The following is a 25,270-nucleotide window of genomic DNA, read 5'->3' as shown; positions in this document are numbered from 1 at the left end:
GCTTTACTATCTTCACCCAAGGCTCCACCATAAATTAGGACTCTATTCAGAGACCCATTTATGTACCTTAAAATCCACTTCAATGCTTGCCAGTGAGCCTTTCCAGGATTCGCCATGTACCTGCTTACAAGACTGACTGCGTAAGCTATGTCGGGTCTAGTACAAACCATAGCATACATCAAAGAACCAACTATATTAGCATACGGAATGCTATTCATATAGGCTCTTTCGACATCAGTACTGGTACAATGATCAATACTCAGCTTGAATTGAGGGTTTGTTGGAGTCACAACTGGCTTCGAATTCGACATACCAAACTTTTCAAGAATCTTCCGTAGATATGCCTTTTGAGATAAGCATAACTTCGACTTCTTTCTATCTCTTCGAATGTCAATTCCAAGAATCCTGGAAGCAGCTCCCAGATCCTTCATATCGAACTCCTTATTGAGTTCAGCCTTCACCCTCGTCACATCTTCAACATTGTTGCTTGCTATGAGAATATCATCCACATAAAGCAACAAAATAACAAACGAATTACCAGATCGAAATCTGAAGTAAACGCAGTGGTCGAACTGACTTCTAATGAAACTTATGCGTGCCATGAACTTGTTAAATCTCCTATTCCACTGTCGAGGAGATTGTTTCAGCCCATACAAAGATCTCTTTAACTCGCACACATAATCTTCCTTCCCCTTTTCGACATACCCTTCAGGTTGCCTCATCAGGATCGTTTCATCTAAATCACCATACAAGAACGCAGTCTTCACATCCATTTGTTCCAGTTCAAGATCGAACTGTGCCACCATGGAAAGCAACATTCGAATGGACCTATGCTTCACAACAGGAGAAAACACATCATCGAAGTCGACACCTTCTTTCTGAGTGAAACCCCTTGCAACTAACCTTGCCTTGTATCTTTTCGACGTCACTCCTTCAATTCCTTCCTTAACTTTGAAAATCCATTTACAGCTGACTAACCTTGCCCCAGCAGGTTTCTTGATCAGTTCCCAGGTATGATTATCTCATGAAGAGACTTTATCTCATCATCCATGGCCTTCAGCCATTCAGTCTTATTTCGACTCCTCATAACTTCCTTATAGTCTCTAGGTTCTTCGTCTAGAACCTCACTTGCAGAGATTAAGGAATAAGCTATAAGATCTGCATATCCAAGTCTTTGAGGTGGCTTGATGACTCTTCTCGACCTATCTCTCGACAATAGGTAGTCATCGTCAGTTTCCTCAACTTCAGCATCTTCTGCTTCTTCTTCGACTTCATCTGGGATATGCAATTCAGCATCAACATGCTCCACCTCAACAGGAATCTCTACCTGTTCCAGCTCTTCGTCAGATGTTTCTGTACTTCGACCAACATCATCAGTTTTCTTAAAAGCCATTTCAGCTTCATTGAAAACTACATCTCGACTGGTGATACACCTCCTGTGACCTGGCTCTAGGCACCATAGCCTATAAGCTTTGACTCCTTCAGGGTATCCCATGAACATGCATTTCAGAGCTCTAGGTTCGACCTTGTCTTGCCTAATGTGAGCATAGGCTACGCAGCCAAATACTCTCAGTTTGTCGAGATCTGGTGGATGTCCCGACCAAACTTCTTCAGGTGTCTTCATATCTAACGCTGTCGAAGGACATCTGTTTATCAGGTATGTTGCTGTCGAAACAGCCTCAGCCCAGAACACCTTTGTTAACCCCGCACTAGTCAACATGCATCTGACTCTCTCCAAAATAGTTCGATTAAACCTTTCAGCCAAACCATTTTGCTGTGGAGTACCTGCAGTAGTTCTATGCCTTGCAATACCAGAGGCAGCACAAAAACTGTCGAATGCCTCATTGCAAAATTCAAGGCCATTGTCGGTTCTCAACCTCTTGATCTTTCTGCCAGTCTGATTTTCAACCAGAGTCTTCCAACTTTTGAAATTCTCAAAAGTTTCATCCTTAGTCTTCTGGATGAATACCCATAATTTTCTGGAATAATCATCTACTATGGATAGAAAATACCTTGCTCCTGAATGTGATGGACACCTTGCAGGCCCCCAAAGATCAGCATGGATGTAATCAAGGGATCCATGTGTTCTTTGTTTGCCTTTGTTGAACTTCACTCTGCAAGATTTTCCAAGTACACAGCGTTCACAAAACTTCAGCTTTTCGATTTTGTCTCCACCAAGCAGATTTTGTTTCCCTAATTCGACCAGACCCCTTTCACTGACATGGCCCAATCTCATGTGCCAGATTTCTGTTTTCGACAAAGGTTTCGTGGATGCAACATTTGTCGAACCACTTACAACTTCAGCCTCAAGGGTATACAAGCCTTGTTTCTTCACGCCTCTCAAGACTTCCTTCGAACCCTTCATGACTCTTAGGATACTTTTCTCTCCTTGGAAAACATATCCTTTCTTGTCGAATTCACCAAGAGAAAGCAGATTTCTCTTCAAATCAGGAACATACCTGACTTCAGTCAACAACCTTATTGACTCATCATGGAGCTTGAATCTCACAGATCCAATACCTGCAATCTTGCAAGCCTTGTTGTTTCCCAGCAATACTGATCCACCATCTTGATCACATAATTCCTCGAACAAGTCTTTGTTTGGAGTCATGTGCCAAGTGCAACCTGAATCCATAATCCACTCCTTCTTAGAGTCACTGCTTGAAACCACAAGAACATCAGATGATTCGAAATCATCTTGAACAATGGCAGCGTTGCCATTATCCTTACCTCCATGATATTTCAAGCGTTCAGGGCACACCTTTCTTGTGTGACCCTCCTTCTTACAATGGTAGCATCGAATGCCAGATGCTTCGCCACTGTAAGTCTTCGACTGGCTTTTGCCTTTCTTCTTGTCGAACTTACCATCCTTTCGTAAGAGTTTTCCTTTAACGGCCAAACCTTCGCCAACAGTCGAAGGTTTATGCTCCTTTCGTTCATTCAAGTCCTTAGAGTACAAGGCTGATTGAACTTCTTCAAACGTCAGGGACTCCCTTCCATACAAGAGAGTTTCTTTGAAGTGAGCATGTGATCGAGGCAAAGAACACAATAGTAACAGCGCTTGATCTTCATCATCGATCTTCACATCAATATTTTCAAGATCAAGAATCAACTTGTTGAACATATCCAACTGCTCAGCCAATACTTTGTCTTCAATCATCTTGAATGAATACAAAGCTTGCTTCAGGTAGAGTCGATTTACCAGCGATTTGGTCATATACAAACTTTCAAGTTTCACCCATAACCCTGATGCCGTCGTCTCCTTTGATACCTGCCGGAGAACCTTATCACCAAGGCTCAACAAAATTGCGCTGTGTGCTTTCTCGATCATATTTGTCTTCTCCGCTGCCGTCAATTCTGCATTCATGGCTGCCTCTCCCTTCAACGCTTCCAAACAACCCTGCTGAACCAGTAGGGCTTTCATCTTCAAGCGCCACAGACCGAAATCATTCACTCCGGTGAACTTTTCAATCTCATACTTTGTTGAAGGCATCTTCTCCACGCTCACCGCACCAATTTGTTGTGAAAAACGATACCAATAACAAAGTATAATAGGGAATTAGGGAAGAGAATAAGAACACAAGAATTGGTTATAACTGTTATTCTTTTACTTTCTCTTAAAACAAGATTACAAGTTTACAAGAATAACAAATAACCTCTCTCACCCTAAATTAGGATTTGCAGCTTAGCAATGATGAGAGACTAGTATGCTATTTATAATAAAACCTAACATACTAACTAATGGGCTTTTTCAGCAAGGCCCATTACACAAGCCAACTTAATAAACAAGCTAACTTAACAAATTAGGGTTTAAACACTAAAACCTAATTTAACATGCTAACAACTCTAGCATCTTCGACATCTGCATGCTAGACCCATCTTCGACTACAGCATGCACACTTCAACACCAGCATGTGAACAATCCTTCGACTTCATGCTTAACTCTGTCGAACTGTCGAACCAAGAAGCTACCCTTTGACAATACTAGAGTTCGATCCAATATCTCACAAGGTGTATCCGATATAATGTAGTCACATTGATATATTGGTGATTTAATACAATTGATTAAAGGTGAAATTTGTATGTGTTGATCCATATCCGAATATAAGTGGCATGATACACCCAAGATAACATGCATGGTGAGAATTGTTGATTAATCATAAGAGCTTATCTCTCTATACTTATTTAGTTGGTAGTTAATGTTAATGTAGCAAAGGTTTGATGAACTTGTTACACATGTACAACACAAAGAGACAACGAGCGTTTCCCACGGTTGTTATGTCGGTTTTTAAACTACTTATAAGAATATTTTCAGATTCATCCCACGATGTACCAAACCTAATTGTGACTTCAATTTTTTTATTACCTTACACAATTCCTTTTGATATATTATTATATTCTTGGAGACTCCCACGTTCGTTGTTTATTATCATAACGCGCATGCTAAGCTCACACCTTAATTCTTCTAACTCCTAGCTACATCACTAATTAACTAACACACTTATAACTAATCTTATTAAGCATCATATGTAATAGCAAATTCAGAGGTCTTAAATTCAAATTCATTGTGATCATCTTCGTTTCTAATGTCTTAAATTCGAATTCATTGTGATCACGTATCTAATTTTACAATTATACGTAGAAGATATCCGATTCATACTAAAAAAAAATATTTGTTAGTCGAACAATCGCCACTTTATTATATTAAATTTAATATAAAAACGTAATATGATAGGAACAGTAAAATGGACTGGGTTTGTCAGCTTTTTAACATGTTGTTTTTTTGGGTTGTGCCAAAGTTTCGAAAGTGCATCCTGTACTTTGATCGTCCATACCTACCTCTTATATTTTTTAACGGACTTTGATAGGGCAGGTAACAAGACAAACATGCTCCTAAATTTTACAATGCATTCATTGTAAAGGTGACAAAACGCATCAAATTTGTCTGTTTAACCCGCCATTTTTAATTATTCAAATTAAAATTTTTAATACATATTTTTTGACTTTATTTTTAATTGGAATCATAAGGTGATTGTGATAATAAAGGAGAGAGAAAATTTATTTTTATTTTTTAATTAATAAAATATTATGATTGATTGTTTATAAAATTACATTTATTTGTTTTATGTTTGTATCTATCTAAAAAATTTTCATTTCATTTTTCAATCCCAAATTATGTTCAATATTTATTATCATATTAGAAGTATGACCCAATATAAAAACCTAATAAACTTTATTTAAGTCATCTCTCAATGATTACACTTTGGAACCTCCCTCCCCCTTGTTTCAATTTCAAGTACATTTTTAAGTCCAATTACAATGTTTAAATTAAAACCATATTAAAGGTATATTATTATTGTAAATTATCATTCTCTAAACTTTGGTCCCATATGAGTTGTCGTTTGCTTTGTATATGGCCCCTTAAGTGGACTTCCCCTAAGTTTTAGTTACATAGAACTAGGACAAACCCTATACAATAATTACAATTTTAATATTTTCTAATTCACAAACTAAGTCAATGCTTATACTAAAAAATTCATTAGCATTGAGTATAAATATGTCCAAAGTTTTTGATTATCTCAAAGCAAACATTTTATCTAGCTTTCCAAAAAATAACCCTTAGACAAATTTTTTCTCTTCTAATTACTATGGAACTCATAGGATCTTTCCCTGATGGAGAATGGGATTTCTTTAGCAAAATGTTTGCTAGTGAGGATCATGAACACTACTCTCAACAATTTCTTGATCAAAATTCTCTTCTTCTTGATGATGGATTGATGAACAATGAATCACAATCCACATTTTCCTCCGCGGAAATCGGTGAAAAAGAGTGTATGTTTTATTCTTTTGATCATGCTAATATCTCAAACTCACATTATATATCTCAATCTCAAGAGAATAGTTATGGTAGCAACTGTAGTCCTAATGATGATACTAATTACTATTTTAGTTATCCTAATCAAGTACTAGCCAATAATATGAATAGTTCTATATCCATGGATGAGAAACTTTTTGCTTCTTTTGTTACACCCTTTAATGAGATTGTAATGGAAGAGAATGTGAAATTGAATGAAGATGCTATTGGAAGTGATGGTCATGTTTTGAAGAAAAATGATTACATTAATACTCCAATAATGGAAGAACATGTTGATTTTCCAAACAAGCATGCGATGCAAATGCAACTCAAAAGGAAACTCGATGTCTTAGAAGATGAAGTTCCTCTCGAAGAAAAAGTTAACAACAATTCAGAGAGTCCGAAGAAAAAACCCCGTGTCTCAAAAAATGTAAGTTTAAGTTTGTAAATAATTTCGTCGTTGGCCACTAGAAACGATGACCGTATTTATTTATTTATTTTTCTAATTTTTGTTGTTATTTCAATCATTAGGGCATGAAAAATGCAAGGTCTAAGAAGAAAATTATTGGTAACAATGAAGAGGAAAATGAAGAGATTAATAATAGCTCTAGTAGTAACATTTCTGAAGATGAAAATGGTTCTCAAGAAAATAGTGGAGGAACTACTCTCAACTCAAATGGGAAAACAAGAGCTAGTAGAGGATCAGCAACAGATCCACAAAGTCTCTATGCAAGGGTATTAATTAATTAATCAATTACTTAGTTTTTTATTCTTTTTTCTACTTATTTTCATTATATATATTTTTTCATATCAAAGCAATATATTTTTTTTTTTTTGCATATTTATGATACTAATTTTTAATTTATTTGAATTTTGCAGAAACGAAGAGAGAGGATAAATGAGAGACTAAGAATTCTACAGAATCTTGTACCAAATGGAACAAAGGTATAATATATAGTAGGTGTAATTCTTGTTTTAATATTGGAATAGTTTATTGTGCAAGAGAATTAATTTTCATGAATGGTTTATACAGGTTGATATAAGTACAATGCTTGAAGAAGCAGTCAATTATGTGAAATTTTTGCAAGTTCAAATCAAGGTACTACACAATAAGAGACATTAATATGAATCATAAAATTTAAATCTTTGTTTTTTATTTTAAATAAAAGATTAAAAAAATTAACCATTGTTCTTTTTTATTTTATTTTTTATGTAGCTTTTGAGTTCTGATGATATGTGGATGTATGCACCACTGGCTTATAATGGACTTGACATTGGACTCAATCTCAACCTCAATGGTTCTTCATCACTATGAGTTTCAAATATTGTTTACTGTAATAATAATTAAACAGGAAACAAACATTTATATATGTTTGTATTCTAACTTGTTAAGTATTATTATTATTATTATTATTATTATTATTGGAGGATGTGAATAAAATAGCAATATCATGCTCAAAGAAAGTAGAATCAGTTTTTGTTTATTATTAATCACGTGGAGTAGTGTCTTTCTGACTATTGTGAATGGAAGGCATTAAATGATTAAGCAGACATTTTTGTTGCTTTGATTTAGAGGCTGTCTTGTGGTGTGTGAACAATGTAGTAATGAGCTCAAACAGAAAATACACAAGTAATGAATGAATGTGTCTCGTGCTTCATACATAGAAAAATGAAATTGTGAATATTTTATTAGGAATTTATGAAGTTCTAAGTTGATCAAACAACCATTAAATATCACTCAGTTTGCAAAGTTCTAAACTATTTGAGATAACCACATGGAAGCATATATAAGGCCACATAAGAAGTGGTGGATTTAATGGTAACGATTACCATTACTGGAAATGATAGAATTCTTAGTACAGATACTTACAACTAGAGGAAAATATGTTGAGTCTCTCGTATTTTCTACGTGATCAAACTCTTTCTTAATTGTTGTATTTTAAAATTTAATAATTATAATTAGCGTTCACCTTAAAGTTGAAGTAAAATTGACATGAGTCAAATTCACCTTCATTTCATAAGTCGCCTCAGACGCCTTCCTCAACATGATGACGAGACGTGGCACTGGGTCATCTACTAATGTGGACACGTCCATTTACACCATAGCAGTGGCGTTTGTTGGAGGCGGAGAATCTAGTTCATCTGGCAAAAGAGCCGTTGGAAAATTTGTGATTATGGAAGGTTCACTCGTCAACCCCAAATCAATTCCAGAAAGAGAGTTAGAACATAAGATAGTTTTCTTAGATAAAAATACTTTCAACATTCGTCCTCACGACAATGACCCTGATGGTCATAACAGTGCAATGTGACGATTGGGATATAAAATGGATGTTGATTGACTGAGAGAGATTAATATATGTCCTATATTGAGATGCATTCGAGAAGCTCCTTGTGAATCCGAACAAACTTCTAGCGTTCTAAGGTTTTCTTTTCGGATTCTCTAGCGAGCAATTTCGGGTGAAACACCATATAACTCTCAAGACAATGTTTCTGTTAAACGAGAGCGCAAAGATGTTCAAGGTCAGGTATCTCATGGTAGACACCCCATCTTCATAAAAATCATCATAGGATGGTCCCCCTTCAACCTTTTAGGGGCCTCCCTGTCAACCTTGTACTTAAGCATGAAATACCTACTACCTAACGAGCGGGTTGGAAATGTTCAGGGTGATCAAGGGACCACCCAATAATGTTACCAGGACACCCTGAGGAATGGCATAAATCAATACGACTGTAGCTTTACAACCAGACGTGGAAGTAATGAATTTTGTCAATTTGGATCCCGAGATAGAGCCATAGAAAGAAAGGCTAATGCCCACAAACTAGGAACTTCTTTGACCGAAGTGGAAGAGGATGAGTTTGTCTCCTTTTAAGAAGGAACATTATTTTTTTGCTTGGCCCCCGACGACATTCTAGGTATATATGCTATGGTGGTTTGTCACCACCCTTCCATTAATTCCACTATAAAACATTTGGCACAAAGGAAATGTAAGGTTTGTAAAGAGAAACAGGTGGCGATCGACGAGGAAGTCGAGACCTTTAAGAATGAAGGTTTCATCAGTGAAGTCAAATATTCGATGTGGTTTGGTAACATGGTCCTAGTTTGAAAATCATCAAATAAATTACGGATGCACGTGTATTTCACTAACCAAAATGCAACCTGTCCTAAAGATCCATACTCATTGCCCAACATTAACAGGTTGATCGATGGTTCATAAAGTTATAAGACTTTGAGTTTCACGGATGCTTACTCCAATTATAGCAGAATAAAATGGATCCCTTAGACGTACCAAAAACGAAGTTCATGTCAAAATATGGAAATTAGTATTACAACATCATGCCATTCTGATGGAAGAACGCATGTGTTACTTATCAAAGGCTAATGGATGTATTATTCTCAAATAAAAAAGGGCATAATCTAATGGTATATATTGATGATATGATTTTGAAGACCCATGAAGAAGTTGGCCCCCAATTCCACTCATGGATCCGCTCAAAGTCGTCAACGTACCGCAGGTGCATGACATTAGTGTAAGTCGCACTCGTGTCCACAAAAATGGCAGTTCCAACCAGATATAACAGACATGCTCTCATAGCACACACTCTGTGTTAGGCTACCTACTCACGATCACCACCAGCCTGCTGTGCACACAGTAGCTCTTCCATGAACACCCTATTCAAATATCTAAATCTGACATGAGCACCACAGGTGCAGTCTATCTCCTCCATATAACTCTCTTGGGTAACTCCTAAGTACTCCACTAACAACTCTAGTGCCTCTTTTTTTACACACCTCTCATGGTCTAAAAACCTCTCTCTTATCGGAAGATACAACAGACACGCGACATCGTCCAATGTGATCGTCATCTCACCATGTGGTAAATGGAATGATGATGTCTAATGATGCCATCTCAAAACAAAAGCGTTAATAATACCATGATTAACGGTAGTACATCTAAAGAGGGTCAAATCTTTCAACCTTGAAAAGCCGCAATACCTCCTGATACAATGACTCAGCAGGTGCTACCACACGAGTGATCTTTCGTGCATGATTAATGATATTTAGCAGATCACGTTCCTCCATACATGGTTTAACAAAATTGATTCAAGCAAACAAAAATTAATAAATAAAATAAACACTATAAAAATTAATACTTAAATGCAATATTTACCTATCCGTCCCAGATATGTCTGACAATATTGCCCGGGTATAGAGGAAGCAGTGATTAATCGGAAAGCCCTCCTCCAAAACCTAGCGGTTCCATAGGTTCGGCCTCATCTGCTTGGGATTTAGGTGCGACCTCATCTTCTTGGGCCTCAGGTGCCGCCTGTGACTGAGACAGGGATGCATCAGGCTGTAACTGTGTGGCCTCAGGTGTCGGATGGGAGTGTGATGTCTCTCCTGCCTTAAATACCATAAGTGAGGCAGTGCGTCTACGAGAAGATGGAGGTGGGGAGGGATGATATGGAGAACCTCGCCTGATGCGGGAGGATGATGAAGTAGGCGGAGAAACGTGAAGACCAAAACCTATAGTTGCATCTACCACATCCTGTCTAGAGGTAGAAGGAGCCTGGGATGTTTGACTCCTTTCCCTCTGAATGGAAGCATGTTGTGTAAGCCTGCCGCGTCTTAATCTAGATGGTCTTTTAGCCATAACTCCTATAGAATTAAGAAACACATGTTAACAAAAAGACTCGTGTTAAAAGAAAGGGAAAAAATGCAGACAGGTTAAAATCGAAGATGCGTTTCCAGTTTTTATGTAAACGTTGACAAAACCGGAAATGTATTTTTGGTACGACTTGCAACTTTATGTTTCGTCAATGGAGAAGCTCAGGCTACCCATCTCTCAACAAAATGTCCATTGATCGAAAAAACAACCTTACTAAGATGTTTAACCATACTTAAAAGCTTTCAAACATTAAAAATATTTCAATTATCCAATCTAAAACTCAAATTCTAAATGCATTTACATTAAACTCAAAAAACTCAAAAAACACTTACAATTTCACTTCAAAATCTGATTCTGGTTGGTTGATGAAGCTTCAACAATGATGTGATATGATGCTTGATTGTTATTTGTTGATTTCGATCTATTGAGATTTTCGCTCAAGGGAGTAGGTGGGGTTTTGAGAGAGTTTTGAGGTTGTGTTTAAAAATGTGTTTCTGAAATGAGGAAGGGGAAGAGACAAGTGTGCGTATTTGTGTCAATATATTTCGGAAATACATTTACGAGAGTCTCGTAAATGCATTTCCGAAATATTTTTATGTGACATCTAAATTTTAGGCTAAACTATGATCTATAGTTGGGGTGATTCTAGAAATATAATTACGGGTTCTTCCCGTATATATATATATATATATATATATATATATATATATATATATATATATATATATATATATATATATATATATATATATATATATATATATATATATATTTATGGTTAATCCCTAGTTAAAGATACTTCCGAAAATACATTTCTAATTTTTAAAAATACTTATATATTTCCGGGTGATGTGCTAGAATAAACATAGGGTATGTTAAGAAATTCCTTACATGTTTATTGCAGTCTACGTGAATTTAGTTGAGTTGTCCATCCCAATTTGTAAGGTCCATGAAATTAGTAACAAAAACACACTAAACGTTGTCATTAAAGTTTCAATAATTTAGTGATATTGCTCCCTCCATATTTTATTTATTTATTTATTTTTTTGCGCTATTCGCACCGGTGTCGACCCACCACAGGTGGGCCACTAATCCGGCTCGTGTGGAGAGGCATGCGCACTGGCCAAGCAAGATTGTTTTTTTTTAAATGACTTATTTCTCATTGTTATTTTTAAAGTTCAAAATATTATTAATTACAGTTTAATTTAAAAAGTACTATAGATAAAAAGATATATTGTTTCTTTTAAAAGTAATAAATAAATATTTTGCAACTTGATTTAAAAGTGATTATGTTAGATTTGGTAGAGAGAACCACATATTTTTAGGGATAGCAAAATGGATAAGATCCGCCGGATCGGTCCATTTAACCCGCCATTTTAAACAGATTGGACTGAGATTTTTGGCTCGGTACTTTAAGTTGGTCCGCCCCGCCGGCCGCCTAACCCGCTTTAAAAAACGAGCCGAGGCGGGCAAATTTTGGCGGGCTTTTTGTTAATTTTTTTTACTTAGGATTAAAACAACTTTAACTATAAAAACAACACTCTTCTCTTATGATTATGTTGATTGAATTGTATTCTAAATTTTTATACATACAAATTGAATTATCATTGTAACGTTCTTTCTATAATTTTCTAATACACGTGTTAATTTGAAAAACTTGAAATAAAACAACAATTGTATGACATGCATAATTATTAAGTTGTCAATACCTTAGCTCATTTTTTTTAGAAATAGATGTTGATTTTAAGAAAAAAAAAAAGAATTTGATGAGTGTATCCGTGAGTCTATAAATTCTTAATTGGGTTCTTTTAGTAGTTAGTTTTTAAATGGAATTAAAATGATATGTATTGTTTATTTATTTATTTTGATAATTTTTTATTGTGCATGAGTTTATTTCGTTATTTTTTTTTATTTTTTTATTGTAATTAGTCTTTATTTATTTTATTTTTTAGACTGTTTGTACTTAAGACATGTTGATGTTCTGGCGTGTTGTTAAAAAACATTTTTTATCAAAACCTTTTTGATAATAATTAATTTTTTTTAATTATATATTATGTTAAATTGTAAAATAAAAATTAACCGGCCAGCCCGCTAATCCGCTAACTCATTAGTAAACGGGTGGACTTGACTTTTGAGCTCGGATACCTAGATTGGTCCACTCTGCTCTGTTTCACTTTTGAACGGACTTAAATGGAATAGACCGCACGCATCTGCCATCCCTACATATCCATGCGATCGAAATGAGCTAAAACCTTGTTAGAAATAATCCCGGACTAAACTGATGAAAAAGAAAAAAAAACAAATAAATATTTTGCAAAAAATTAATCTGGTAATATCTCTCACACATATTGGAGTATTGAAATCAGTGTTTTAAAAACCGGACCAGTCATCGAACCGGTGAGGGTACTGGGTCACTGGTCGAACCGCACGACCAAACCGGATTAAATGGGATTAAACCGGATAACTCGGTTGAATAGACCTGTCATTATATAGGTATAAAACCGGTCGAACCGGGTGATTCAGTCTCTAAAAAAATATAACTAGCTTTTAAATTTTTTAAAAATATCATATCATAAGTTCACAATTTCATAACTTAAATTCAAATTTTAAACAAAAGTATCACACATAATAAAATAGTAAAAAATTACAAATTCTAATTGCAAACAAAGTCTAATTACAACATAATCTAAACAAAGTCTAATTACAACATAATCTAATTGAATAGTTTATAACAAAATAACTCCAATGTGTACCAAATTTAATTCAAAATAGGATCCTCCTTAAAAAATCAAATAAAATTCAATATGTTTATGCTATTTAAGAAAATTTATTAGCAAAGATAATAAATAGACAATAAAATTTTTAATTTGTCACTAACGAAAAAAACTATGTGAGAATGCTATTTAAGTAATACACTACTAAATATATTTAAAAAAAGTTAAAAAAAAAAGTTTAAAAAATTTTTAAGAAAAAATTAAAAAAAAAGTTAAAAAAAAAACAATTAAACCGCCGGTTTCCCGATTTTCACCGGTTTGATGGCATACCCGATCCGACTATTGAATCAGACCGGTTACTTGACCGGTTCCGGGTTCGACCGGTCCGACTAACCGGTCCGGTTCGGTTTTTAAAACACTGATTGAAATGATGATTTACCGGATCCAATTCAATTCAAGTCAAAAAATAAGCATCGTTTTAACACACCACTCTTTCTTACCAATTCCAAATTCCAATGGAGAATCTTCTTTCCGCAAATCATAAACAACCAAAGAGAGACTCACCACTCTCTTCCACAACCATGACCTCCGTTGAGCAGCAGCCTCTCAAGAAGCGAAAGCTTCACGACTCCCCGCCGCCACAACCGCCAGGAACCACCGCGCCCGTTCTTCAAACCCTACCTCCTCCACCTTTGTCTCAGGATGAAATTCTCGCCAAGCGCAGAAACAAAGACGCAATTCGAAACCTCTATGATGGTTACAAGCGAATTAAACGATGTCTCATTCAGAAACAAGCTCCCTCCACACCTGAACTTGATCAGAACTTTCTCGCTCTCATCGCTTCTTCCAGAGGTAACCGTTCGTTTTTCTCCTTTCCGCAGTATTTGAGTTGTTCAAGTAGAATTTCTTTGTATATTATGATTTACTTGTCAACTAGGGTTTTAGGATGTATTTGCTGGAGATGAATGTTTTTATCGAGTTTACTTTAGAATTGAAAACCATTGAAGAGTAGTTTGTTGTTTGTTTTCTACAAAATGTAGTTTCGATAATTGACTGCCGTTGTGCTCCTTTTAATTTGAGTTATTGAAAATGGAAAAAATGATCTCAAATCTTGTTTGGAAATGATATGTGATCGAAACTTCAATTCACAATTGAAATCGTTTGTATGATAGTGATACATCGTACGTAGAAGTATCGATCTACATGAGTATATACACACACAGTTATTGTTTTGTCTAGGTAGTGGGACTGGGATATACTCGTTAGATTGTGAGGTAATATTAAAACCAGGAGTGCAAACAGCAAATAGTGATGGGAGAATTTGATATAGAATTTAACCTGTTTCAACTTAAAGCAAACAAAATACCTTCATGCATAAAGAAAATAGAATGAGGAATTAATATGATCAATGAAGATTACAAGGAATAAGCCCTAAACACTCGAGTTCTATCCACCCAAATACTCATTATGACTGAGATTTAAAACACTTCACCTGCCAGACACCACCAATTTACATTCAGTTCAATTTAAGCTCAATCTCTACTCTACCTCCACTGACACTTGTAGGAATTCCATGTTTGGTTGAGCCGCTGAGGTAAACTGCAACTTTTCATACTTTTGTTAGTCTCATAAATCGAGAAAGAGTGCTTCATGGACCACTGCTATATTCACCATTCAGCTTCTCTGTTACCTGCAGTGAGGCGTTTCTTTTTTGCATGTTAGCATCTAAGATTTTGGAATCTCTCTACTGAAGGCTAAATTAGTTTTAGGAAGCACAAGCTATTTATGTTCCAATATCACCTCTAAAAGCCATATCTCTACGTCACGTGGTGTGATTTTATCACCTAATTAATCACGCAAGCAAGCTATATTCTATTGCTCATAATGTTGGAACTGATAGAAAGTTTTCCATGATTGGAATTGGAATTCTCTTTTTCTCAAAGTGAAGTTTTTATAATGTGACAGGTTGTCCGAGTGTACAAAGAATTGTGGCCGATTTAATTCCTCGATATGCTTGTCACTGTCCAACGGCTTTGGAAGCGGCGGCCAAAGTGGTTATCAATATGCATAACTGGAGTTTGGCATTGATCAGTAAGGAAGAGGATTCCAGTGGTATTGCATTTGAAACTGCTAAAGCCTGTATTTTTGGATTGGCTGATATTTGCCACGCTGCTTCTTCAGTAGCACCAACATCAGCTGTAGTTAGAGGAATTCGCTCAACAGTTTTTCAAAATGTGCTCACCTTTTTTGTTGCCTTATTTGAGGAAAAGGATTTCTTAAGGATGATTGACAAGAACTTCCTGAATATGCAAGATAATCCTGAGGTCTTTTCTGAATTGGAACGAAATATTTTAAATCAAGATGATTCTTCGTCGACTAAATTGTCCAAGTTCCGTACATTATGTATACTTAGGATATTTTTCTCTTGTCCGAAAGACTTGCTTGCAGCTTGTTTGGAACTCTTTGGAGCCACCACAAAAGAGGGAACTTCTAACGAAGGAAAGCGTTTTTTGAGCTTGGTAACTAGCATTCTTAATGATGAAGAAGCGGTTCACCTTTTGGGTAGAGCAAATGATAGACCTAAATCATGTAGTGATTATATTGGGGAAGGCATCAAAGAAATTGAGGTTGGTGAGAAAGTTATCACCGATGACAACCATATATCCGATACTATTCGAAAGAGCTGCTTGCTTATGCTGGTAAGACTTCGTGTTTGTGTGTGTGTGTATATATATATATATATATATATATATATATATATATATATATTATGTATTTTATCTTTTTTGTCATGTTAGTTTTTTTTTTTTAATTACTTGCTTTTATGGGGAAACCATGCTGTTTTTAACGTGATCTCTCCTTTGGAAGAATTGCACCTATGCCCTTATCTATCATTTAAACTTTAATAGCCTTGCCTTAAAATAGTTGTGCATATATTGTAGAAGTTTAAGTTATTGTAAAGCAGAAAATATTTATTATTGTCATTATGTTAAAAACATATACAATTGACTTAAATGTTGATCTGGAAGGCAAAAATCAATAAGGAGAAATTTGGAATCAAATTTTAAATTACACTTCTCCCTCTGAAGGTGATGGGTGGGGGATGAAAGACACAACACAAGTTTATGGAAGGTGACATCCATAGAAATAAAGTATCAAAGACTTGGTGAATAGTAGTAGCATTTATAGCTCTCTTGCCAGGGGCATAAGTATAGTCCAAAAAGATGCACCTGACCTGACTACACAAAAGTCCAACTTAGTTCGACGTGATTTATGGACATGGATAAAAGCAACACATCTAAAGACTCGACACTTAAAACTCTAGACAATAATAAAAACAAAAGAAAAATGTGAGAGACAAGACTAATACTACTTAGAACACAGGATGATACTTCATTGGGTGAGGGAGGGATCAGGGATCTTCTCTCTAGTTCGAGGGTATTCAATACTACATTTTTTTTCTCATCCATATCATAAGGAAATTACCCTCCAATCCTTTGTCTATTTTCAGTATTAATTAATTCTTCATTTTCATACTCTGTTTCCAGAGTGGCTGTTGTTATATTCCAATATTTCATTTATGTGGCCTGTCATACCTCATGGAAAAGTATTTTGAAATATTATTGAACTATGTAAAGAGTACAAACACTAATCTAAATATATAGACTAAACTCTAATTGACGGGCTTGATTAAAGAGCCTAATGCAAAAGTTGCTAATAACTATAATAGTGTTCTTTTTGTTATTTTATTTTCTGCTGCAATAGTCATGGTCTAGCTTTTTGTTTGCATGATCGAATTTTGATATGTTGTTATTAGTTGCTTTCTCTGGGGCATATAAACTGCTGGTAAAAGAGCTCTGTTGAAAACTTAGTCCTTTTTGTTTATATTGTTTAATAGTTTTAGTTCTAATTGCTTCTTACTGGAGAGACTTTTTCCCGACCTTTCTCTATAAGGTTCTTAACAAGGACCGCTCACTGCGGAATTGGACTATGCGTCGATGTAAAAAGTTACTTGACTCGCTCACTAGTGCTTCCCTGGAAACTACATCAATATTGCAAGAAATTCTTGGAATGTTCACTCAGCAGACCGAGATAGAAGACTGTCAAATAGATAGTGATGAAGATAAATCTGATTCTTCAATGTTCACGAATAGAAACTATGGAAATCCTAGGATCTCTGAGGAACATGAAAGTATTGGCGAAACATCACAAAAAGGTGATTTTAGTGATAATGTTTCTGACAAATATGTGATAGCTTCTTGCTCTGCAGTTTCTCTTGACAATGTTTCTGTATTTAAAGCAGGTTCTCATTTTGATAATGGAGGGATATCAAGGTCTGTGGGTGTTGAGAAAGGTGACATGCCCCATGTTAGATGTCCCACACCTAGGGACTATGTAAGCCATCAGATATTCTCACCTACAGTTAGAACGGTGGTAGATCTTAGGAGTAATTCATTCGATGGTAGAAATGATTTCCCAATTGAGAAAAATCAAGTTATAAATACAAATTTCAATTCACCTCTGTCGAGGTCCTCTAGTGGAGCTGTCAGCAATGTTCTGGCTTCTCCGAATCATCATTTTATGTCACCAACTTCATTAACCAGAAGTCAAATTGTTTGGTGCTGTGACGGGGATCCCGCTGCTGTAGATGTTGTCGCTGCTTCAAATCAGCTATGGGTAGGTTGTGTGGCACCTGATATGCCTGAAAGCCATATTAGGTTTCAATTAGAGAGGTTTGGTCCTATTGAAAAGTTTATATTCTTCCCTTTGAAAGGATTTGCTTTAGTTGAGTACAGAAGGATTATTGATGCGGTAAAGGCTCGACACTTTGCACCTCAAAATTTTCCTTGCCGTGTAAAATTCATGGATATAGGACTTGGTACTAAGGGTGCAATGAATAGTGTGGCAGTTGGCTCTTGTTGTCATATTTATGTTGGAAATGTTTCCAGTCAATGGGCTAAGGATGAGATTCTTCATGAATCAAGGAAAGTAGTTTATAAGGGTCCTCTCACATTTATTGATCTTAGCTGTGAATGTGCATTACTTATGGAGTTTGAAACCCCTGAAGAAGCTGCCTCTGTTATGTTGCATCTGAGACAGCTCCGAAGAGAAAGAAGTAGTTATAACCCACATTTTGGTCCGGGAACAGTTAATGTTGTAAGTGGGCATGCTTATATGGATGGTGCAAGACCTTTGCCCACCCCTGCCCATCCGGACTTCAAGGCCAGCAACTCTGCTGGATCACCTCATTCTCGAACTTTACATGGGAGCCCTGCTGACAGTAGTCAAACAAGAATGTCTCACTTGTGTAATATATTAGCTTCATTGCGTGCGAAGTATAATATTAATCAAAACACAGGTCTCCATGATAATTATATGACTGGAAATAGTTTTGCTTCTTCCATGCGTGAGGAAGATGCGGTGCCATCCAGCACTCTGTGGATAACTATTCCCCATAATAGCTCCCAGTTCCTCACAGACGATGAGATAATGAGTATTTGCAACCTTGCTATTGGAAACTCTGGTTTCATTGCACGGTTGACACAAGCAAAAATTCACATGGGATGTGGTTGGTTTGTTGAATGTAGTAATGTTGATGGTGCAGTTTCCGTCTTAAAGAATCTGCGTGGTTGTCCAGGATTGTTCTTCCAAATAGAATTCAGGTTACACAGGATTAATCTTTTTCATGTACATACACACAAGCACATTAATATATTGGATGATTAAGTGTGGTTTGCATTTTTTGTTTTTTGTTTGTAAGCATGTCTCGATTTCCAACCTGCTTCTCACTCTTCCTCAAGTCCTAACAAAAGGCCCCATAAACAAATGCATGCACGCTATCTTCATTTTCTTAGAATGTTTTATCAGTTATTAGTAGTGTGGATAAACCCGGATAAATACAATCCAACAGTAAATTTTCTAGAACTAGTGAGGATGATATTTTTCCCAAGCACTTGTATAGAAGAAAAGTTGAAATGATCTTGCAATAAGTTAAATTACTGTAACTAATAACTTCTTTCATAAATTGAAATCAACTTCTGCATTTGGTTGTCAGAAGCTTTCTCATTTAACTTCACACAGTTACCTATAAATTTGTAAAAAAAATTCCTGACTTGGAAACTAAATACTTATTTTAGTTGAAAAGCTTCTACAGGCTAGAAGCTAATTCAAATCAGGACCATGTATATGAACACTGATAATGCTCTCCATTGTTGTAAATTAGTTATGTTTCACACCACTTTTAGTTGATTTTGAAAATTGTATCAATGTATGACATGTGATTCTTATTTCTATCAACAGCTTTTAAATTGTTTAATAACAATTATTTTGGACAACTAGTAGTATTTACTAATTTGTTTAGCTCTTCATTTTCCATATTTACACAGCAAACCGGGAAATCAGAATGCTGTACCATTTTCAATTAAACCTGAAAACCATGCTATGGAGCTTGTTTCCCCCAGAATAAATGCTGAGAATCATAGTAGTGGAGTACCCGGTGCACCTCTCTCTCAGTCAAACTGGCAATACCCTGATTCTAGGGAGATATCAGAAGTTGGAGTAAGGAAACCTGATGGTTATGATCATTTATCGATGGATCCTCATCGAGGTAATATTCTATGGTTATAAGTACAGCCTTTATGTGTCATGGAATTATGGATTAAATAATAAAATCAGTTGAAAAATTCAATTTCTGGTTTATTACTGTCTCTATTTATTAAATGGAGTGTCTTCTGCACCAGGAAATGCTCCACATTTACACCCTGGAACACGTGGACCTTCCATTCCACCGCCACCACAACAAATTCAATCATCTCCTTTCACCCGCCCTGTTTATGCTCCTCCAAATGGGCCATGGGATCCTCATGGAATAAATAATCAGTTACCTGTCAACCATTTCCAGACAGCTGTAGTGCCAAATAATTTTAATGGCAGTCCTTTCATATCTGCTTCAGTAACTCCACTTGCTCAGATACAAGGAACTCCAATGCAATCCTATAACCAACAGATTCCTCCGTTAATTGTACCACCGCCTCTATCATCTTTGCCACCTCATCAGCCTGAAATGCCACCTCCTCACCCACATCCTCCTTCTCCTTCTCTGCCACCTCTACCCCAGACACAACCACCCCCGGTTCCTCCACCACCCGGTTCTCCTCCTCCACCTCCTCCACCCTTGCCTGTCCAAGAACCAGTCAATATGGAATGTTCGGAGCAGCCACTGCAGTATCAATGGCAGGGAAATCTCTGTAAAAGTGGAGTCAGCTACTGTACAATTAATGCATGCAGAGTAGATTCAAATATGTGCAGATACTCGAATGCCATACCCGAGCCTGCCGTGTAAGAAATCGTCTTTTGATTCTTTACTGCTCAGAATTTTTTTCCCTAAAAAATATGCTTGTTTAAATTGCTATTTTCTGCTGCAGATGGCCTACCAAATTAGACATGACTAAACGCACAGATTTGAGGCATGTGCAATCAACATTTGCTGCTACGCCATCTCATAGAGTGAGTTTTCAAATATCCTATGGGGTTGTTCCCTGCCATGTGCCTTCTCAAACATCGCATGCTCACTATATCATGAATTGTGTACCTAATTTGTTGTTAATTTAATTGATGTTTTGTTGGACTTTCCGCCTTAATTGCGGTCCGCCCCTAGTCGCCTTAATTGCGGCACTTTGGCTTGCCTCATTGCAGCCCCTAACACCTTCATTGTGTTGGCTTTGAAGGGGTAGATTTAGTCCCACATTGCCAAGAGATATGGCCTGTGTTGAGTTTATAAGTGGGAGCAATTCTCACCCAACAAACCGGTTTTGTAGGGATGAGTTAGGCTCAACTCAAATTCTGAGATGGTATTAGAGCCTATCCTAGATCCATTGCTGGGCTTCCCACATCGTCCACGCTTCGGGCTCATTGAGGCCCAAGCGTGAAGGGGTGCGTTGGACTTTCCACCTTACTTGCGGCACTTTGACTTGCCTCATTGCAGCCCCCAACACCTTCATTGTGTTGGCTTTGAAGGGGTAGATTTAGTCCCACATTGCTAAGAGATATGGCCAATGTTGAGTTTATAAGTGGGAGCAATCCTCCCCCTACAAGCCGGTTTTGTAGGGATGAGTTAGGCCCAACCCAAATTCTGAGATGTTTTATCATAGCCTATTACTTCAAACGAGTATCCTCACTCTCTGTGTCTGATCTTAGATTTATATTGCTCAATATTAAAGGAGTATGTTTCCTCAAGCTCATGTAGTCCTTTCTGCATCCTATGGTTCCTATCACCCCTCTTGTAAGTAACCTAACTTCCGCAATAACTAACTGACGTCTGCTAGTTAGTTAGGTTACCATCAGCATCTAGACCAATCTATAAATAGATTGTAGCTCAACGCAATTCTTTAGCAATTACATAAAAGCTCATTTCAGATAATATAATCGTTCAGTATTCTACCAGATTTTCTCTATCTAGTTTAGATTTCTAATACTCAGGGTACTGTAACATGCACAAACATAACCAGCTTGCTTTTATCCCCACTTTGCTCCCTTGTATGATGGGATATACTTATGATGGTTACATTGATTCATTGCCGTTCTTTTACTTTTCTACTGCACACCATTCCAAACTTTCTATTGATATATCACTTCTAGTAGAGATATGACCAAAGTAGTTGTTAGAAGACTTTGGAAAAGCTGTGGTGGAGGGGGAATTATTTTTAAAAATGCAGAGGAAGATCAATTAAAGAAAATGAGAAAACCAGAAACAGAAAAGAAGAAAGAAATCAAAAAAGGGAAGATGGGGGAAATGAGATAAACTGAAAAAAGAAAATCAGAGGATAGTAGGTGAAAGAAAGGGAGTAGACAGAAGTAAAATAACAGAGGAAGAGAAGAAAGAAACCGGTGATGCATAGCTTTGTGCCAGAAAAGGAACTTGCCGGTGGAACGCCGAAGGCTTACTGGAGAGAAGAGGATGGAAGCAGTTTACGTTGAGGTTTATCATTTAAAGTATAAGGTCATAATTATATAAGAGTCAATCCTCGCCAAGTCTTATGTTTTCTTTTTTAAAATGGTCATGTACAGTTGCTTTCTTAGGTGTTATGATTTTAAAAAAAATAAATCCTTTAAGTACTTCTTTTCTGTAAATGCTGCTACCGGAATAGCGGCCGCTGTTGCAAAACAATCAGTGTACTGGAGTTTAGTGTTTCGCCCAAACTCGACTACACAATAGTGCTATAAATTGTCCGGCCATGAAACAAATTTTTATTTACTGCCTGCCATTCCGTGAATCTGACTTTATTGTGTTGACTTCTGATGCAGAGGGAAGTTTGCCGTTTAATCCCATCTTCAACAAGTGATGACAAAAGGGTATGTTTTCTTTACATAATTTATTTTTCATTTCAAGATGGCATTGTCTTACAAATGTGCACTGAATCTGATTTTACCCTTACAGTATGTTATTACTCATTTAGCGAGACTTCTAGGAGCTGCTAAATTATCTTACAAGCTCTAGTCTATTATATTGAAATCCCTTTAAGAGATGTTGTCATAACTTTTGCTGAATCCTGTTCTGAGCAAGGAATGGGAGAGCAGTTTTTAACTGCTGGCTGACATATAACATTTATCCCATTTGAGTATATTAAACAAAACATATCATGTCTCTTGGTCTCTTTAAGGATTTGGTTCTTTTAACTGATGTGTATGTATTTTAGTAGTAAAGTGTTGTAGTGCAAGATATAAAAGACTAAATACTAATCCCCCTGTTCAAAAGGAAATCAAGAAACAAATACAACAGCACTAAGAAAGAGATATGGAAAGTAATCTTAGTAGATAAATAGAATGTATTTCAATTAACATATAAAAATGTTACACTTTGCTCTCTAGGTTTCACCCTTCAGTGCAGAGAAGCCAAATTCCTTTTTCTTTCAACATCCTTGCAACATTATAAATCATTCATACATTACATATATTTGAGTGAGAGTTGGAGTAAGATTTGTCCTTGTTTAACCCGATATCTGTCAACCAGTTTCAGGATTTCGTATCATACTTAAAACAGAGGGGCTGTGCTGGAGTCATTAAAATTCCAGCTTCAAAATCCATATGGGCAAGGCTGCTATTTATACTTCCTCATTCACATGAAACGTGCTCGTTGCTGTCTATTGCACCCGATCCATCTGAGTGCCTTATTGCTTTGGTTTTACCCAAAGAAACAAACTTTGAGTGGGAATGATATCTGTCCTTAATAATAGGGTAAGATCGTTGAGCAAAACGAATGTATGTATGCTTTTTTATGTTATTTGCTTGAGATGTAGGATTCTTTTTAGAGAAGCAAATTGGTATAATTTTGGGATGGGATTCTTGCCTATAAAAGATCAGGCCCAATATAAATATATATATATGGTATCTGATCCTCTTCAAGATTTTGATAGGACACATTCTATCAGATTTCGACTATCAGACCACTCGGGTCATGCTACTATAGATGTCAGTTCTTGGTTATGAGGGATGTGTGTTTTGAGTCCTACATTTGATGAGAGATAATCTTAATATGTTTATAAATAGAGGTAATCCCCACTTTATAAAATCGGTTTGTAAGGGCAGCAGGGTCGGCCTTTATTAATTCTATTAAGGTTTTATCTTTAATCTATGCGGGACTTGGTGTGTGGATATAAAATGTGGGTGGTCCGGGACTTGGTGTGCCGATATAAAATGTGGGTGGTCCGGGACTTGGTGTGTGGATATAAAATGTGGGTGGTCCGAATTGATAGACTATGATACCATCTTAAAATTTAGATAAGATCTAACTCAACTTTACAAAATCAGTTTTGTAAAGTGAAGATTGGTTCTATTTATAAATATACATTGAGTCTATCTCATTAAATGTGAGACTCTTCAAAGTGACATGTTAAGTTCATTATCATCGTTATCGGACAATAGGTTCTTTAATTTTGGTTGTGCATAGGTGTTAGCACGGCTCAATCTGGCCCCACCTAGACTGGTTAACAATGGTTTGCAGGTTGGATGAGTTGGTTCATTACAGGTTTATGGTCATGCGAGTCAAATGTCCACCAACCTAATCCGGCCAAGGTCAAGGTGGCATATAGAGAAGTTGATCATTTTGTTCATTTTTCTAAGTGAGTGAATTGGACTGGATTGACCAAGGGTAATTAATCTCAACCCATGGTCTACTGACGTTAATGTTTCAAAATTGCTAGTGGATATGAAGTTACTATCACATTTCATTTGTGAAGTTTTACATGAATTTAAAATCATGTTAATGAAATACACCAAGGTTAATCTTATTCAATATAAATGTACAAGTTGTTGTTAATTTTTTATATATTTCAATGACATAAACTAATTTTAGTATATGTAATTTTTTATAGATGTATTAACTATCCAGCAAACAGTAAACTTTGCAACATAAGTATCTGATAAAAGGTTATTGGTGGATGCAAATCATCCAAGCATTATAGTAGCATATATTGGTGACCAAGTGTTTAATGTGGAAAATGGTAAATAACCGCTAGTCCTCCCATAGCGTAAAAACTAAGGGTCACTTGGAGGATCGACTAGTTGATCCTAGGACATGTGTTAATGTAACTAAGTATAACTTGTTCAATTCGACGAAAAATTAGACTATAAGAAACGGTTTTCTTCAAAGCGTTGGACAAGTATGGTTTTCCACAAAAAGAAGTTAATGTGACTAACTGAGGGTAGCTCGTGTCTTTGGTAAATTCCATTATTGTAATGGAATTAGTGTCGAAAACATAGATAACGATGTAAAAGAATTGTTCAAAAGTAAAAGAGACTACAACAAGATACTCAAAAGGAACAATTGAAAAGAAAGGAAGTTGCATTGAAATAAAAGTGGTGATTCACGTACATTAGCACTCTTGAAACTTTTCTGCTCTCTTACGCTCAAAATGCAAAGTTTTTCTAAGTGATTTAGTACAAATGAACACACTAAAATCCTTCGATGGATCCTTTATTTATAATGAGTACAAACTAACTGCCTACGGCCTGAAACCTGCCAAATGTTTGACACGTCT

At 36.2% G+C, this 25,270-nt stretch overlaps 2 protein-coding genes across 2 annotated transcripts; both read left to right on the top strand.

Annotated features, from left to right (window-relative positions):
- The first annotated feature begins 5,596 nt into the window (after positions 1-5,596).
- On the top strand, positions 5,597-7,632 carry LOC131594132 (transcription factor RSL3-like). Its single transcript, XM_058866228.1, has 5 exons — positions 5,597-6,284; positions 6,386-6,589; positions 6,734-6,799; positions 6,888-6,953; positions 7,071-7,632. The coding sequence occupies exons 1-5, from the start codon at positions 5,649-5,651 to the stop codon at positions 7,167-7,169; spliced, it is 1,071 nt and encodes a 356-aa protein (XP_058722211.1). The 5' UTR covers positions 5,597-5,648; the 3' UTR covers positions 7,170-7,632.
- A 6,042-nt stretch (positions 7,633-13,674) lies between these two features.
- On the top strand, positions 13,675-23,621 carry LOC131596483 (uncharacterized). The gene is made up of 9 exons (XM_058869142.1): positions 13,675-14,087; positions 15,201-15,934; positions 17,190-17,451; positions 17,539-18,898; positions 19,622-19,842; positions 19,976-20,573; positions 20,660-20,741; positions 22,539-22,586; positions 23,245-23,621. Exons 1-9 carry the CDS (start codon positions 13,751-13,753, stop codon positions 23,446-23,448), a joined length of 3,846 nt encoding a protein of 1,281 aa, XP_058725125.1. The 5' UTR covers positions 13,675-13,750; the 3' UTR covers positions 23,449-23,621.
- The last annotated feature ends 1,649 nt before the right edge of the window (positions 23,622-25,270 follow it).

The sequence above is a fragment of the Vicia villosa genome, linkage group LG4 (genome assembly GCF_029867415.1).
Source record: "Vicia villosa cultivar HV-30 ecotype Madison, WI linkage group LG4, Vvil1.0, whole genome shotgun sequence".
Taxonomy (NCBI): domain Eukaryota; kingdom Viridiplantae; phylum Streptophyta; class Magnoliopsida; order Fabales; family Fabaceae; genus Vicia; species Vicia villosa.
This window is presented reverse-complemented; position numbering and strand designations above follow the sequence as displayed.

Excerpts from the sequence above, each read along its gene's own strand:
- LOC131594132 (XM_058866228.1), top strand. The coding sequence starts at position 5,649 with ATGGAACTCATAGGATCTTTCCCTGATGGAGAATGGGATTTCTTTAGC. Across the intron at positions 6,285-6,385 it reads AACCCCGTGTCTCAAAAAAT|GGCATGAAAAATGCAAGGTC; the intron begins GTAAGTTTAAGT and ends TTCAATCATTAG. Across the intron at positions 6,590-6,733 it reads CACAAAGTCTCTATGCAAGG|AAACGAAGAGAGAGGATAAA; the intron begins GTATTAATTAAT and ends TGAATTTTGCAG.
- LOC131596483 (XM_058869142.1), top strand. The coding sequence starts at position 13,751 with ATGGAGAATCTTCTTTCCGCAAATCATAAACAACCAAAGAGAGACTCA. Across the intron at positions 15,935-17,189 it reads AGAGCTGCTTGCTTATGCTG|GTTCTTAACAAGGACCGCTC; the intron begins GTAAGACTTCGT and ends TTTCTCTATAAG. Across the intron at positions 17,452-17,538 it reads TGGCGAAACATCACAAAAAG|GTTCTCATTTTGATAATGGA; the intron begins GTGATTTTAGTG and ends TATTTAAAGCAG.